Source organism: Gorilla gorilla, chromosome 7 (genome assembly GCF_029281585.2).
Source record: "Gorilla gorilla gorilla isolate KB3781 chromosome 7, NHGRI_mGorGor1-v2.1_pri, whole genome shotgun sequence".
Classification (NCBI taxonomy): Eukaryota; Metazoa; Chordata; class Mammalia; order Primates; family Hominidae; genus Gorilla; species Gorilla gorilla.
The window spans coordinates 150,051,491-150,067,649 of record NC_073231.2 but is presented as its reverse complement, the minus strand read 5'-3'; the positions used below and the strand labels follow the sequence as shown (position 1 = coordinate 150,067,649).

Sequence of the window (16,159 nt, the reverse complement as noted above, 5' to 3'; positions counted from 1 at the left end):
GGGAGGGGAGGGGAGGGGGGGAGGGGAGGGGAGGGGGGGAGGGGAGGGGAGGGGGGGAGGGGAGGGGAGGGGGGGAGGGGAGGGGAGGGGGGGAGGGGAGGGGGGGAGGGGAGGGGAGGGGGGGAGGGGAGGGGGGGGGAGGGGAGGGGGGGGGAGGGGAGGGGAGGGGAGGGGAGGGGGGGAGGGGAGGGGAGGGGGGGAGGGGAGGGGAGGGGGGAGGGGAGGGGAGGGGGGAGGGGAGGGGAGGGGGGGAGGAGGGGAGGGGAGGATAGAGGAGGAGGAAGGGAGGAGGGGAGGGGAGGATAGAGGAGGAGGAAGGGAGGAGGGGAGGGGAGGATAGAGGAGGAGGAAGGGAGGAGGGGAAGGGAGGAGGGGAGGGGAGAAAGGGAGGAGGGGAGGGGAGAAATGGAGGAGGGGAGGGGAGAAAGGGAGGAGGGGAGGGGAGAAATGGAGGAGGGGAGGGGAGGAAGGGAGGAGGGGAGGAAGGGAGGAGGGGAGGAAGGGAGGAGGGGAGGGGAGGAGAGGAGGGGAGGAGGGGAGGGGAGGAGGGGAGGGGAGGAGGGGAGGGGAGGGGAGGGGAGGAGGGGAGGGGAGGAGGGGAGGGGAGGGGAGGGGAGGAGGGGAGGGGAGGAGGGGAGGGGAGGGGAGGGGGAGGGGAGGGGAGGGGAGGAGGGGAGGGGAGGGGAGGGGAGGAGGGGAGGGGAGGGGAGGGGAGGAGGGGAGGGGAGGGGAGGAGGGGAGGGGAGGAGGGGAGGGAAGGGGAGGGGAGGAGGGGAGGGAAGGGGAGGGGAGGAGGGGAGGGAAGGGGAGGGGAGGAGGGGAGGGGAGGGGAGGGGAGGGGAGGAGGGGAGGGGAGGGGAGGAGGGGAGGAGGGGAGGGGAGGGGAGGGGAGGGGAGGAGGGGAGGGGAGGAGGGGAGGGGAGGGGAGGGGAGGGGAGGAGGGGAGAGGAGGAGGGGAGGAGGGGAGAGGAGGAGGGGAGGAGGGGAGGGGAGGGGAGGGGAGGAGGGGAGGGGAGGGGAGGGGAGGGGAGGGGAGGGGAGGGGAGGAGGGGAGGGGAGGAGAGGGGGGGAGGGGAGAGGAGGAGGGGAGGGGGGAGGAGGGGAGGGGGGGAGGGGAGGGGAGGAGGGGAGGGGGGGAGGGGAGGGGAGGAGGGGAGGGGGGGAGGGGAGGGGAGGAGGGGAGGGGAGGAAGGGAGGGGAGGGGAGGAGGGGAGGGGAGGGGAGGAGGGGAGGGGAGGGGAGGGGAGGATAGAGGAGGAGGAAGGGAGGAGGGGAGGGGAGGATAGAGGAGGAGGAAGGGAGGAGGGGAGGGGAGGATAGAGGAGGAGGAAGGGAGGAGGGGAGGGGAGAAAGGGAGGAGGGGAGGGGAGGAAGGGAGGAGGGGAGGAAGGGAGGAGGGGAGGGGAGGAGAGGGGGGAGACGGGAGGGGAGGAGGGGAGGAGAGGAGGGGAGACGGGAGGAGAGGAGGGGAGATGGGAGGGGAGGAGGGGAGGAGGGAAGGAGGGGAGAGGAGGAGGGGAGGGGAGGGGAGGGGGGAGGGGAGGAGGGGAGGGGAGGGGAGGGGAGGGGGGAGGGGAGGGGAGGGGAGGGGGGGAGGGGAGGAGGGGAGGGGAGGGGAGGGGAGGGGGGAGGGGAGGGGAGGGGAGGGGGGAGGGGAGGGGAGGGGAGGAGGGGAGCGGAGGGGAGGAGGGGAGGGGAGGGGAGGAGGGGAGGGGAGGGGAGGAGGGGAGGGGAGGAGGGGAGGGGAGGGGAGGGGAGGGGAGGAGGGGAGGGGAGGGGAGGGGAGGGGAGGAGGGGAGGGGAGGAGGGGAGGGGAGGAGGGGAGGGGAGGAGGGGAGGGGAGGGGAGGAGGGGAGGGGAGGAGGGGAGGGGAGGGGAGGAGGGGAGGGGAGGAGGGGAGGGGAGGGGAGGAGGGGAGGGGAGGAGGGGAGGGGAGGGGAGGAGGGGAGGGGAGGAGGGGAGGGGAGCGGAGGGGAGGAGGGGAGGGGAGGGGAGGAGGGGAGGGGAGGGGAGGAGGGGAGGGGAGGGGAGGAGGGGAGGGGAGGGGAGGAGGGGAGGGGAGGAGGGGAGGGGAGGGGAGGAGGGGAGGGGAGGGGAGGAGGGGAGGGGAGGGGAGGAGGGGAGGGGAGGAGGGGAGGAGGGGAGGGGAGGATAGAGGAGGAGGAAGGGAGGAGGGGAGGGGAGGATAGAGGAGGAGGAAGGGAGGAGGGGAGGGGAGAAAGGGAGGAGGGGAGGGGAGAAAGGGAGGAGGGGAGGGGAGGAAGGGAGGAGGGGAGGGGAGGAAGGGGGGAGGGGAGGAAGGGAGGAGGGGAGGAAGGGAGGAGGGGAGGAAGGGAGGAGGGGAGGGGAGGAGAGGAGGGGAGACGGGAGGGGAGGAGGGGAGGGGAGGAGAGGAGGGGAGACGGGAGGGGAGGAGGGTAGGAGGGAAGGAGGGGAGAGGAGGAGGGGAGAGGAGGAGGGGAGAGGAGGAGGGGAGAGGAGGAGGGGAGAGGAGGAGGGGAGAGGAGGAGGGGAGAGGAGGAGGGGAGGAGGGGAGAGGAGGAGGGGAGAGGAGGAGGGGAGGAGGGGAGAGGAGGAGGGGAGGAGGGGAGAGGAGGAGGGGAGGAGGGGAGAAAGGGAGGGGAGGAGGGGAGGGGAGGAGAGGAGGGGAGACGGGAGGGGAGGAGGGGAGGGGAGAGGGGAGGGGAGAGGGAGAGAGGAGGAGGGGAGGAGGGAAGGAGGGGAGAGGAGGAGGAGAGGAAGGAAGGAGGGGAGAGGAGGAGGGGAGAGGAGGAGGGGAGAGGAGGAGGGGAGAGGAGGAGGGGAGAGGAGGAGGAGAGAGGAGGAGGGGAGAGGAAGAGGGGAGAGGAGGAGGGGAGGAGGGGAGAAAGGGAGGAGGGGAGGGGGGGAGGGGAGGAGGGGAGGAGGGGAGGGGAGATGGGAGGGGAGAGGGGAGGGGAGGGGAGATGGGAGGGGAGAGGGGAGGGGAGAGGGGAGGGGAGAGGGGAGGGGAGGGAAGAGGGGAGGGGAGAGGGGAGGGGAGAGGGGAGGGGAGGGAAGAGGGGAGGGGAGAGGGGAGGGGAGAGGGGAGGGGAGGGGAGGGAAGAGGGGAGGGGAGGGGGAAGGGAGGGGGACAGGAGGGGAGAGGGGAGGAGAGAGGGGAGGGGAGAGGGGACGGGAGGGGAGAGGAGGGGAGGATGGTAAAGGACCACTGAAGTTCAGTGAAGTTCAGAATTTCTGTTAATCAAAATAGTATGAATTGAGCTGGAAGGACCGCCACTGTGGTGTACAAAGCAAAGGGTGCAGGGAATTCCAACAAGTTGATGAGAACAAGACTCATCAACAGAAAGACGAAAGATGTGAACAAAAATCTCAAGGGCCAACACCAACGCAACGCCACTGGGCTTCCCCGCTGGCCAGAGAGACACAGGATGACGGCCTGACTGGAATAGGCGCAGGAGTCTGGTGCAAAACCTCATGGGAGTAAGGATGCTGGAACAGGTAGAATGCTTGGAGGCTGCTGGAGAAACTGGCATGGGGACTTTGGAAAACACCTCGGCATCATCTAAAAGGCAGAGGATACACACACCTAAGACCCAGCAAGTCCATCTCGGGTAATGTTCCTGCACCAGAGGAGCTCTGACATATGCAGGGCGGCCTGTTTATGACAGCAAACTGCCAAGAGCCCGAGCGCACACCACACTAGGACAGGGGCTGACGGGGCGCTGGCTTCCAAGCCATGGGGCAAGACACAGCAATGGAATTGAGCAGACGGGCACTAACACAGCCACCCAGAGGGATCCCGGGCCGCTAACGCAGCCACCCAGAGGGATCCCGGGCCGTTAACGCAGCCACCCAGAGGGATCCCGGGCCGTTAACGCAGCCACCCGAGGGATCCTGGGCCGTTAACGCAGCCACCCGAGGGATACTGGGCCACTAACGCAGCGCCCAGAGGGATCCTGACAACGCCCTACTGGATAAAGAGGTAAAACAGAGAAGAATACAGCAGTATGATCCTATGTTTATAAAGTTCAGAAACGGGCAAGACCACATTATGTTACTTAGGGACTCACACAATAGCGGCAAAACTAAAACAATAAGGTCTGGTCCCACAAAAATTAGGCAGGTGTGGTCACGCACACTTGTCATCCCAGCTCCTCGGGAGGCTGAGGTGCAAGAATCGCTTGAACCCGGGAGGCAGAGGCTGTAGTGAGCTGAGATCGTGCCACTGCACTCCAGCCTGGGTGACAGAGTGAGACCCTGTCTCAAAAGAAAAGAAAAGAAAAGAAAACAACAACAACAACCAACAATAAGGTTTGGTCCCTGTGAGAGTCAGTGACTGCCGTGGAGGGGCTGATGGGCTGTGTGTTCTGAGAACTTTCAGCTTGGATAGATTGAGCATTCCCTTATCTGAAATGCTTGGGACCAGATGTGTTTCAGATTTTGGGGTCTTTCAGAGCTTGGAATATTTGCATATACATAATGAGAGTTCCTGGAAATGGAATCCAAGTCCAAACACAAAATTCATTTATGGTTCATATACACCTTACACATATAGCCTGGAGGTATTTCATACAGGATTTCTAAAATTTTGTGCACAAAGTTTGTGTACACTGAACTGTTAGAAAGCACAGGTGTCACCTTTTAGCACCCATGTGGACAATCTGTGGTTGTCTGCCACCCCTGTCACTCCTGACTAAATTTATATGCTACCAATAAGCAATCATTTTGTTTTGTTTTTTTAAGTGATGAGATCCCACTATGTTGCCCGGGCTGGTCTCCAACTCCTGGACTCAATCCTCCTACCTTGGCCTCCGAAAATGCAGGGATTACTGGCATGAGCCACCACACCCAGCTCAATAAGCAATCATTTCTTACACTTATTCACACATAAGAACTTAGCAATAGGCCAGGCGCGATGGCTCACGCCTGTAATCCCAGCACTTTGGGAGGTCAAGGCGGATGGATCAGGAGGTCAGGAGTTTGAGACCAGCCTGACCAACATGGTGAAACCCCGTCTCTACTAAAGATACAAAAATTAGCCGGTTGTGGTGGCAGGTGCCTGTAATCCCAGCTACTCGGGAAGCTGAGGCAGGAGAATCACTTGAACCCAGGAGGTGGAAGTTGCAGCGAGCCGAGATCATGACACTGCACTCTAGCCTGGGCGACACAGCGAGACTCCATTTCAAAAAAAAAAAAAAAAAGCAGTAAAAAATATGACATACCATTAATACAATTAAGACATCATGTGTTCAGGGTAACCAAGTGAACAGTGGGACCACCAGAACACCTGGAGCAGCCATTAAACAGCTGCAGCAGCAATCGACGGCAGCTTCCAGTCTCCACTCACAAACAAGACTGTTGAGTACTGATGGCAAGGACACTGGACACTGTGTTTCTTCTTCTTATTTTTTTGAGATGGAGTCTTGCTCTGTTGCCCAGGATGGAATGGAGTGGTGCGATCTCAGCTCACTGCAAGCTCCGCCTCCTGGGTTCACGCCATTCTCCTGCCTCAGCCTCCCGAGTAGCTGGAATTACAGGCGCCCGCCACCACGCCTGGCTAATTTTTTGTATTTTTAGTAGAGATGGGGTTTCACTGTGTTAACCAGGATGGTCTCGCTCTCCTGACCTCATGATCTGCCCGCCTCAGCCTCCAAAATCCCTGCTGGGATTACAGGCGTGAGCCACTGCGCCAGGCTCTTTGTTTTTTTTGAGACAGGGTTTCACCCTTGCTGCCCAGGCTGGAGTGCAATGGTGCAATCTCGGCTCACTGCAACCTCCGCCTCCCAGGTTCAAGTGATTCTTCTGCCTCCCAAGTAGCTGTGATTACAGGCATGTGCCACCACGCTGGCTAATTTTTGTATTTTTAGTAGAGACGGGGTTTCCCTGTATTGGCCAGGTTGGTCTCAAATTCCTGACCTCAAGTGATCCGCCCCTCTCGGGCTCCCAAAGTGCTAGGATTACAGGTGTGAGCCACCGCACCCGGCCATAGGTAGGCTTTTAAAGTGGACACAGCTAATCATAAGGGAGTGATTACTATAAAAATCAGGATAGCTGTTACTTGTTGGGGAGTGAAGAACTGTGACTGGAATAGGATGCAAGGAGGGGCGTCTCGGTGGCAACTTCAATCCAAAAGACCTGGTGGTAGATCTGATGTTGTTGTCTTAGAATGATATGTAATAAGTCACACATTTGTTTTATGTGGTTTCTACACTTCCTTCCCTTTTTTTTTTTTTTTTTTTGAGACAGGGTCTCACTCTGTAGCCAAGGCTGAAATGCAGTGGCACCGTCACAGCTCACTGCAGCCTCCACCTCCTGGGCTCAGGTGATCCTCTCACCTCAGTCCCCAGAGTAGCTGGGACTACAGATGCATGCTACCACACCTGGCTTTTTTTATTTTTAGTAGAGACAGGGTTTCACCATGTTTTTCAGCCTAGTCTGAAGCTCCTAGGATAAAGCGATCTGCCTGCTGCGGGATCCCAAAGTGCTAGGATTACAGGCGTGAGCCACTGTGCCCTTCCATGATTTCTTTTATACTAACAATTTTTCTTTTTTCTTTTTTTTTTTTGAGACGGAGTCTCACTCTGTCGCCCAGGCTGGAGTGCAGTGGCACCATCTCAGCTCACTGCAAGCTCTGCCTCCTGGGTTCACACCATTCTCTGCCTCAGCCTCCCAAGTAGCTGGAACTACAGGCGCCTGCCACCACGCCCAGCTAATTTTTTGTATTTTTAGTAGAGACGGTGTTTCACCGTGTTAGCCAGGATGATCTCCATCTCCTAACCTCGTGATCCGCCCGCCTCGGCCTCCCAAAGTGCTGGGATTACAGGCGTTTGAGCCACCATGCCCGGCCTATACTAACAATTTTTCAATGGGGATGAACAATCTTGAAGAAGAATAAAGTTGAAGGACATCCTCTACCAGATTTAAAGCCTTAGGATAAAACTAAAACAATTGAGAAACTGTGATATTGGCTTATAATCCCAGCACTTTGGGAGGCTGAGGCGGGCAGATCACTTGAGTCCAGGAGTTTGAGACCAGCCTGACCAACATGGCGAAACTCCGTCTCCACTAAACACACACACACACACACACACACACACACACACACACACACACACACACACAAAATGGCTGAGTGCATTGGCTCATGCCTGTAATCCCAGCACTTTGGGAGGCTGAGGCAGGTGGATCACCTGAGATCAGGAGTTCAAGACCAGCCTGGCCAACACAGTGAAACCCCGTCTCTACTAAAAACACAAAAATTAGCTGGACATGGTGGTGCATGCCTGTAATCCCAGCTACTCAGGAGCCTGAGGCAGGAGAATCGCTTGAACCCAGGAGACAGAGGCTGCAGTAAGCCAAGGTCGCGCCACTGTACTCCAGCCTGGGTGACACAGTGAGACTTTGTCTCAAAAAAGAAAAAAGAAAAAAAAAAGTGTGATATTGGTGTAAGGAAAGAATAGAGTCCTGAAATATACCCACTAACATATGATGCTATAAGTTGAATTGTGGCCTCAAAATTCGTATGTGCAAATCCCAACCCCTGTACCTCGGAATGTGAACTTATTTGGAAATAGTTACTGCAGAATTAATAAGTTGAGAAGGGGTCACACTGGAGTAGTGTGGGCCCTTCATCCAATATGGCTGGTACCCTTATAAAAGGGGGATATAGGGATACAGACAGGCACACAGGAAAAATGCACATGAAGATAAAACAGAGATCAGGGTAATAGAAAAAAAAAAACCCACCCACCAGTCGGTGGTACTTTGTTACTGCAGCTGTTACATTAATACATAAGGTTACTTGACCTTGTACCAAGGCACAGAAGCAATTCAATGGAGAAAGTAAAGTCTTTTCAACAAGTGAGACTGGAACAACTGGACATCCATATAAAAATAACCTTGCAGGCTGGGTGTGGTGGCTCACGCCTGTAATCCCAACATTTTGGGAGGCCAAGGCGGGCGGATCACCTCAGGTCAGGAGTTTGAGACCAGCCTGACCAACATGGCAAAATCCTGTCTCTACTAAAAATACAAAATTAGCCGGTGTGATGGCATGTGCCTGTAATCCCAGATACTTGGGAAGCTGAGGCAGGAGAATCGCTTGAACCTGGGAGGTGGAGGCTTCAGCAAGCTGAGATCGCGCCACTGCACTCCAACCTGGGCAACAACAGCAAAACTCTGTCTCAAAAAAAAAAAAAAAAAGTAATTAAAAAAAAAACACCTTGCCCCCTACATTTCACCCACACCGAAACATTAGTAAAAGATGAATCACAGACATAAATTTGCAAGCTCAAACAATAAAGCATCTAAAAGAAAATATAGAAGAATATCTTCACGACTTCTGAGCAGGCAAAGGTTTCTTAGACATAAAGGTACTAATCATAAAAACATATATTTACGTCTCTATGTATCCAATAAAGAACACTACAAAATAATCATAATAAAACGACAAACAACCCAGTTGTTAAATGAACAACAGCTGGGCATGGTAGTGCACTCCTGTAACCCAGGCTACTCTGGAGGCTGGGGCAGAAGGATCGCTTGAGTCCAGGAGGCCGAGGATGTGGTAAGCTATGATCACAGCACTGCACTCTAGCCTGGGTAACGTAGTGAGACCCTCTCTCTATCAATCAATCAAAATGGGCAAAAGACCTGAACAGGGGTCGGGCGTGGTGGCTCACGCCTGTAATCCCAGCACTTTGGGAGGCCAAGGTGGGTAGATCACGAGGTCAGAAGATCAAGACCATCCTGGCCAACATGGTGAAACCCTGTCTCTACTAAAAATACAAAAATTAGCTGGGCATGGTGGTGAGCGCCTGTAGTCCTAGCTACTTGGGAGGCTGAGGCAGGAGAACTGCTTGAACCCGGGAGGCAGATGTTGCAGTGAGCCAAGATTGCACCACTGCACTCCGGCTTGGTGACAGAGCATGACTCCATCTCAAAAAAACAACAACCGGCCCCCCACCCCCCAAAAAAAAGACTTGAAAAGGAACTTCAACATATATACGCAAATATATCTGAAGGTCAATAAGCATATGAAAAGGTGCTTCATTAATTTACTCACCAAGGAACTTCCATTTTTTTTTTTTAATTTCTTTTCTCTCTCTTTTAATTGAGACGGAATCTCGCTCTCTCGCCCAGGCTGGAGTGCAGTGATGCAATCTTGGCTCACTGCAACTTCTGCCGCCCAGGTTCAAGCGATTCTCCTGCCTCAGCCTCCAGAGTAGCTGGAACTACAGGCGTGTGCCACCACACCTGGCTAATTTTTTTGTATTTTTAGTAGAGAGAGGGTTTCACCATGTTGGCCAGGCTAGTCTCAAACTCCTGACCTCAGGTGATCCACCTGCCACGGCCTCGCAAAGTTCTGGGATTACAGGTGTGAGCCACCGTGTCTGGCAAAGAGGACAATTTAAAATGAGAAAAAAGGCCAGGCACGGTGGCTCATGCCTATAATCCCAGCACTTTGGGAGACCGAGGCGGGTGGATCACCTGAGGTCAGGAGTTCGAGACCAGCCTGGCCAACATGGCGAAACCCCATCTCTATTAAAAATACAAAAATTAGCTGGGTGTGGTGGTGTTCGCCTGTAATCCCAGCTACTCAGGAAGCTGAGGCAGGAGAATCCCTTGAACCCGGGAGGTGGAGGTTGCAGTGAGCCGAGATCGTGCCACTACATTCCAGCCCGGGCAACAAGAGCGAAACTCTGTCTCAAAAAAAAAAAAAAAAAAAAAGAACATGAACAACCCAAGTGTCTGTTAACAGGAAAACAAATAACTTTTAAATTCACAAAATGTAACAGAATACAACTTAGCAGTAAAGAAGAGTGCACTGACAGCAGCACCGTGCTCAGTGAATGCCTACACTCACGAAGGGTCCTCCTACAACTAGCCCATCTACATGGAACTCAACAGCAGGCAGAATTAATTGTGGTGACAGAAGTCATAATGGTGGGCCGGGCACACTCCTGCAGTCCCAGCCACTCAGGAGGCCGAGGCAGGAAGATCCCTTGAACCCGTTGAGGTCAAGGCTACAGTGAGCTGTGATCGTGCCACTGCACTCCAGCCTGGGCGACAGAGCACAAGCCTGGGCTGTGATCTCATAAAAGAGGTCACTTCTTAACAGTAGGTGTGGCTGTTAGTTGAAAATAAATACAAGGAAAACTTTTTGGGTTTTAGAAAAATGTTTCACATTTTGATTTGAGTGGTAGTCATATGGGTGAACAATGTGTAAAATGTCACCAAGTATACAGTTAAGATTTATGCATTTTACTGCATTTCTATTGAAGATTATGTTCAATTTTAGAAAATAAAATTCTGGAAGAAAATATGACTGGAGGCCAAAAGCCTTTCAAAAATTTGATTTATAAAAGTATCTAAGATGGGCAACAATGACACAACACACATGTAACAGGGAATCCCAGAGAAGGCTTCCGAAGTCATGGGGTACTGAAATGCTATGACTGAAAAACAAGGTCTCTTGAGATAAAACAGAATTGACGCAAATGCTGAATGCGCACTCTATGGACCTGGGGGGGAAATCAACTCAGAATAGCCAACACTGAGACACAGTAAAATTTCCGGTGTTAAGATATAAAATAGCCTGTAATCCTGGCATGCGTGTGTGTGTGTGTGTGTGTGTGTGTGTGTGTGTGTGTGTGTGTGTGTGTGTGTGTCTATATATATGCAAAGGATTTATATATATATAAAAATCCTTTGGGCATCTAGGCAGAAAAGACCAAATCATGTATAAGGAAAATCACAGTCAAATCAGATAGTCATCAGTGAGTTATCAATAGCAGTAACAGATTCTAGAAGACAAGAAAGCAACATATTAAGATACCTCAGACTTTTATACCCAGCCACTTAAACTGAGATGGTCTGGTGTCTAACACGAGAAACAGCTCTCTGGACCATGGACTGAAAGAATGACACACAGGGACCAACCACGGCCTCAACTTGCAATCATGTTCCAATATTTTCATTGAAAACTTGATGACTTCTGGCTGGGTGCAATGGCTCACGCCTGTAATCCAAGTACTTTGGGAGGCCAAGGTGGGAGGATTGCTTGAGCCCAGGAGTTGGAGACCAGCCTGGGCAACAAAGCAGGACCTCATAACATACCCACAAAAATGGCTAAAATTAAAGACCAACCAATGTTGGTGAGGACATGAAGCAATAATGCTCATAAGCCACTTGTGAGACATAAGGTGTGGGGTATAAATTGGGGTATAAACAGCTACTTTGGAAAAACAGAAGGGTTTATCTATGCAACTTGAACACATACATACTTTATAACCCAAAATTCTACATCTAGGTAAACACTAACTGTGTAAAGGACAAATGTTAATAGTGGCTTATGCATTACCAGTTAAATACTGGATATAGCCATTTACCCATCACAGGCAAAATGAATCACTATAGTAGATAATTCACTGGAATCCTTCACGGGAGTGAAAATAAATAAGCTGTACTATATGTATAAATTTCACCAAGAGAATACTGAGGAAAAGAAGCCAGATACAAAATTATTTACACCATACAATTCTCTTTGTACAACATCCTGAAACAGCAACACTATCTTCTATTGTTAGAAGTCACCCCTTCTGAGGGACTTGAGAGTGCTACCCCCTGGGTGTTGTCAATGTCCCATTTCCTCACCTGGTTGGTGAATAAATACATAGGCTTACTGTGTGATTATTCATGAAGCTGAACAGTTAATGTGTACATTTTTCTGTATGTGTATTATACTTCAAAATAAAAACAATTAAAAATGACATAGACGGCACAGGTGCCTATCTCACTTCTGTAATCCCAGCACTTTGGGAGGCCAAGGAAGGAGGATCACTTGAACCCAGGAGTTCGAGACCAGCCTGGGCAACATAAGTAGACCCCATTTCTACAAAAATACAAAAAAACTGGCAGAGTGTGGTGGTGCACACCTGCAGTCCCAGCTGCTTGGGAGGCTGAGGTGGGAGAATTGCTGGAGCACAGGAGCTCAAGGCTACAGTAAGCTATGACTGCAGCACTGCATTCCAACCTGGGTGAAAGAACGAGACCCTGTCTCAAAACAAAACAAAAAATGACACAGATGTATATGTGCTGATGTTAAAAGTTCTCTAAGATATACTAGCAAGTGAAAAAAGCATGTTTTGAAGTATGTCATTTGGTTAAAATATTTCCTTGCGTACATGCATTTGTACATACGTAAATGCACAGAGAAAGAACTTCAGAGAAAAAATGAAATATGGGGAAAACAAAGTGAACGCTGAAAAACATAAATGTGATTGATGAATTAACAAAGGGAAGTTGAGCATGGTTAATCCCATGAAATGTTGAACTTCTGAATGGAAAAACCCATCTCTAACAAGAGCATGGGCACTAAGAATTCCACTTCAGATGCCAACCTCATCAGGTAAATGGGGAGAAGAGCACCTGCCTCAAGGGTTACTTCTACCACCAGAGGCTGAGTGCATGCTGCTGACGCAGATGCTTTACTTTCTGTGGGGCTGCCACACGCCCCATGCCTCTGAGGCTCCCTTCCCCAAGGACCACTGACCAGAGCAGCCCTGTGTGTGGAAGCTGCAGGCGCTCTCCTCTCAGGCCCTCCACACAAAGCCTGCGCTTCCCTCTCTTCCCCTCCAGAGAGCGGGCGCTCCTCTCCGGGCCACTCCACAGAGAGCAGGCACTCCCCTCCCAACCCAACAGATAGCCTGCGCTTCCCTCCCTTCCCCTCCAGAGGGGGCGCTCCCCTCCCAACCCCTCCACACAGAGCCCGTGCTCCCTTCCTTTCCCCTCCACAGAGAGCCTGTGCTTCCCTCCTTTCCCCTCCACAGAGGGGACACTTCCCTCCCTGCCCCTCCACACGGAGCGGGTCGCTGCCTTCCCAACCCCTCCACAGAGAGCGGGCTCTCCCCTCCCCGCCCCTCCACAGAGAGCAGGCTCTCCCCCGCCAGCCTCCAGACAGCCCACCACAGCACCACCCTGGGCTCTGAAATCTGGGCACGCCCAAAGCAGCAGGACCTCAGGCTGCTTCTGCTGGGGCAAGCGCCGCTGAAGGTGTCCTGAGGTGCCTACACCTGACTCTTAACCTGGTGACTTTCGCACTGTGGCCCCGTCTGCCCCGTCCTCCCTTGGCCCTGCTGCTTTCTCTTTTTTTTTTTTTTTTTTTTGAGACGGAGTCTCACTCTGTTGTCCAGGCTTGAGTGCGGTTTAGCCATCTCAGCTCACTGCAACCTCAGCCTTCTGGGTTTAAGCAATTCTGCCTCAGCCTCCCAAGTAGCTGGGATTACAGGCGCCCACCACCACGCCAGGCTAATTTTTTTAATATATATTTTTAGTAGAGACGGGGTTTCACCATGTTGGCCAGCCTGGTCTTGAACTCCTGACCTCAAGTGATCTGCCCGCCATGGCCTCCCAAAGTGCTGGGATTACAGGCGTGAGCCACTGCCCGGCCGGCCCTGCTGCTTTGTCAAGCTGCTCCTATATGTCCCAGAACTCTATGTGACTCTCTGGGTGGCTGCTGTTTGCAACCCAGCAGCTGACTGGTAGTGAACCTCACAGTACAGGGGGCAGTGCGCCGCTTCTGAAAGGGGAGACAGAAAATATTTTAGGCTTTGTGGGTCACATGTGGTCCCTTTGTTTGCTTTTATAACCCACTAAAGATGTAACAACCTCCCTAGCTCATAGGCTGAGCATGGGCAGGCTGCAGGGCCGGTGGGCCATGGCCACTGTGCACTGACCTGCAGAAGAGCCACGCTGGAAACCACAAGCTCACTTGTGAAAAATGTTATGTTTTCAGGCTTATCACTAATTACTTCAATTAGCCTTAAGGATGGGTGCGGTGGCTCACGCCTGTAATCCCAGCACTTTGGGAGGCCGAGGTGGGTGGATCAGGAGGTCAGGAGATTGAGACCATCCTGGCCGACATGGTGAAACCCTGTCTCTACTAAAAAAAAATACAAAAATTAGCTGGGCCTGGTGGCATGCCCCTGTAGTTCCAGCTACTCGGGAGGCTGAGGCTGGAGAATGGTGTGAACCCGGGAGGTGGAGGTTGCAGGGAGCCGAGATTGCGCCACTGCACTCCAGCCTGGCGACAGAGCAAGACCACTAAAAAAAAAAAAAAAAAAAAAAAAAAATTAGCCTTAAAACAAGGAAACGTGAATTTTTTTAGTCTAATTGCGAAGAAACCATCACACACGTAAATCGAGGGACATTCTACGAAACAATTGGCCTCCTCATCTCTTAAAAAGAGTAAAACGGCTCCTCTTGGGCAAACAAGTCTAAGAGACAACCAAACTAAACCAAAGTGTGTCTTTGAATAGATCCCAGAATGAGCCAGAGCAGTGGGCTCAGGGATGGCTGTCTTAGGCTCTGGGAGCCCTCAGAAGCATGGTCACCTGGGGAGTGTGGCCACGCATGGTGCCTGCAGCCAGCTGTCAAAGCAAGTGTGAGCCACCAACATATGGCGAAGGGTAGAAAGGTACCACCCTTGCAACTTTTCAAAAAGTTTAGAATTTTGCAAAATAGTAAGTAGGGAAATCTTTCTAGAGAATTCAAAGCAGGATGGTGCTTTCGCTTAGAGGGACACAATCTGCCAGGACCTGCTCCATCCTGGACATGGCCAGGGGTGGCGGCCAGGCTAGCATGGAGGCACTCACCAGCCGAGTTGATGACATGTCTGACCACCTGCAGGGTGCCCACGCGGGTCCTCTCATTGCTGGTGTCCAGCCTGGGCAGCAGGAAGGCCAGTAGGCGGTCAGGCGAGCTGCAGGCTACAGGGCAACGGGTACAGATTAGGCTCCATGTCATCTTGTTCATCCCTATACACAGCGTCCACCTCCTCTCCAGCACAGGGGAGGAGCCAGAGGAGAGTTGCTGTGTGAAGGTGAGAAGCTGGGGCCACCTAATCACTGGGCCTGGCTCCGATGCCCTTGTCTAAGGCAGGGTTGGAGCACATGTAGCCCTTATCCCACGGCGCCAGCACCACCCAGAGCATGCTGGGACTTAGATGTTGGCCCACCCAGCACACCGGTGCTTGTTTCAGCATCTCCAGCTCACAAGGGGGCCCACAAGAGGGCCATCAGTGGCCCCTCTTGACTCTCCTGGCTCTAGGCCAGTCTAAGGCTCAAGGGAACTCGAGCTGTCAAGCACACAGACCCCCAGCCCAAGCAGGGCTAATGCAGCCCAAGCTCCAGGAGCCCTCTGGCAACGACTGCAGCAGTCCCCTTACCAGTACTTCACGGACCAGAGCCATCCCCATTCCAGGTGGGCTCTGGAGGCCTGCTCTGCCTGGGTATCAGACCTGTGGTCCATCTGCCCACCACAACCCTGCCCCCAGCCTGGCTGCAGTCAGTCTCCCCACACCCCTCCTGCGGATCTTGTGTAAGGGTAGATGCTCATGTAGGTGGGGGGCCTGAGGCCCCGCCTGCCTGACCAGCTCCAGGGAGATGTTGATGCTGTGGCCCCAGCAGGGTGACAGCCCCAAGTGCAAGCAGGGCCCCTCCTCACACCATCTGCTGCCCCTCCAGGATGGCTATGAGGGCCTGTGCAGGGCATAGGGACAGCACCCAGTGGGGGTGGTGACAGGATGCATGGCACCTCCAGGTGGGTCATGGGAGGCTGGCAGGTGACCGGGGCTAGCAGCCACAGGCCCCCTGGGGGAGCAGAGAGCAGGCCATGGAGCCAGAGATTGGGTGTGGAGAAACAGGTAGGCGGGGGGCAGGTAGGGAATGTGCGGACTGGACCGTGAGTGGAGGCCCCCAAGGATTTGGGCAGGTCAGGAGCACGCTCCTCGGAGGTGAACAATGTTCCAGGCTGCAGCCACTGCCCAGGCCCTGGTTCAGAGGCCTCTGGAGCCACAGGTAGGCCCAGGAGAGGTGGAAACAGGGGCCTCCTCATCCCCGACCAGTACCCCAGCCACCACCATCCTCCACATACAGCAGGCGGTGACCCTATGAGTATCCACAGATGCCCATGGGCAAAGCTGGGCCCACCACTCACCCAGCACAGTGAAGCAGCGCAGCACCTCCTTCTGGTTACTCATCACCAGGGGGCTTGAGGACTCCACAGGCACACAGATCTGCTCCAGGAACGGGGCAGAGGTTATAGACCAGAGAGGCCAGAAGGAAGGATTCCCGCCCTCTGACAATTCTGGGCCTGGGCAGCTGGGCAGAGGGCTCTG

At 54.1% G+C, this 16,159-nt stretch overlaps 1 protein-coding gene across 21 annotated transcripts in view; it reads right to left on the bottom strand.

The window, feature by feature from the left end:
• The window catches only part of MROH1 (maestro heat like repeat family member 1), a 113,347-nt gene that overhangs the window by 42,680 nt on the left and 54,508 nt on the right, over positions 1–16,159 (bottom strand). For all 21 annotated transcript variants that reach the window (XR_010135066.1, XM_063709627.1, XM_063709618.1 and 18 more), the window contains 2 exons: positions 15,979–16,057; positions 14,637–14,750 (listed from right to left, as the gene is read on the bottom strand). Coding sequence is in view for 20 of the 21 variants with exons in the window: in XM_063709627.1 (XP_063565697.1) it covers positions 14,637–14,750; positions 15,979–16,057 (193 nt within the window). In the remaining variant the exon portion in view is untranslated. The remainder of the gene's footprint in view (positions 1–14,636; positions 14,751–15,978; positions 16,058–16,159) is intronic.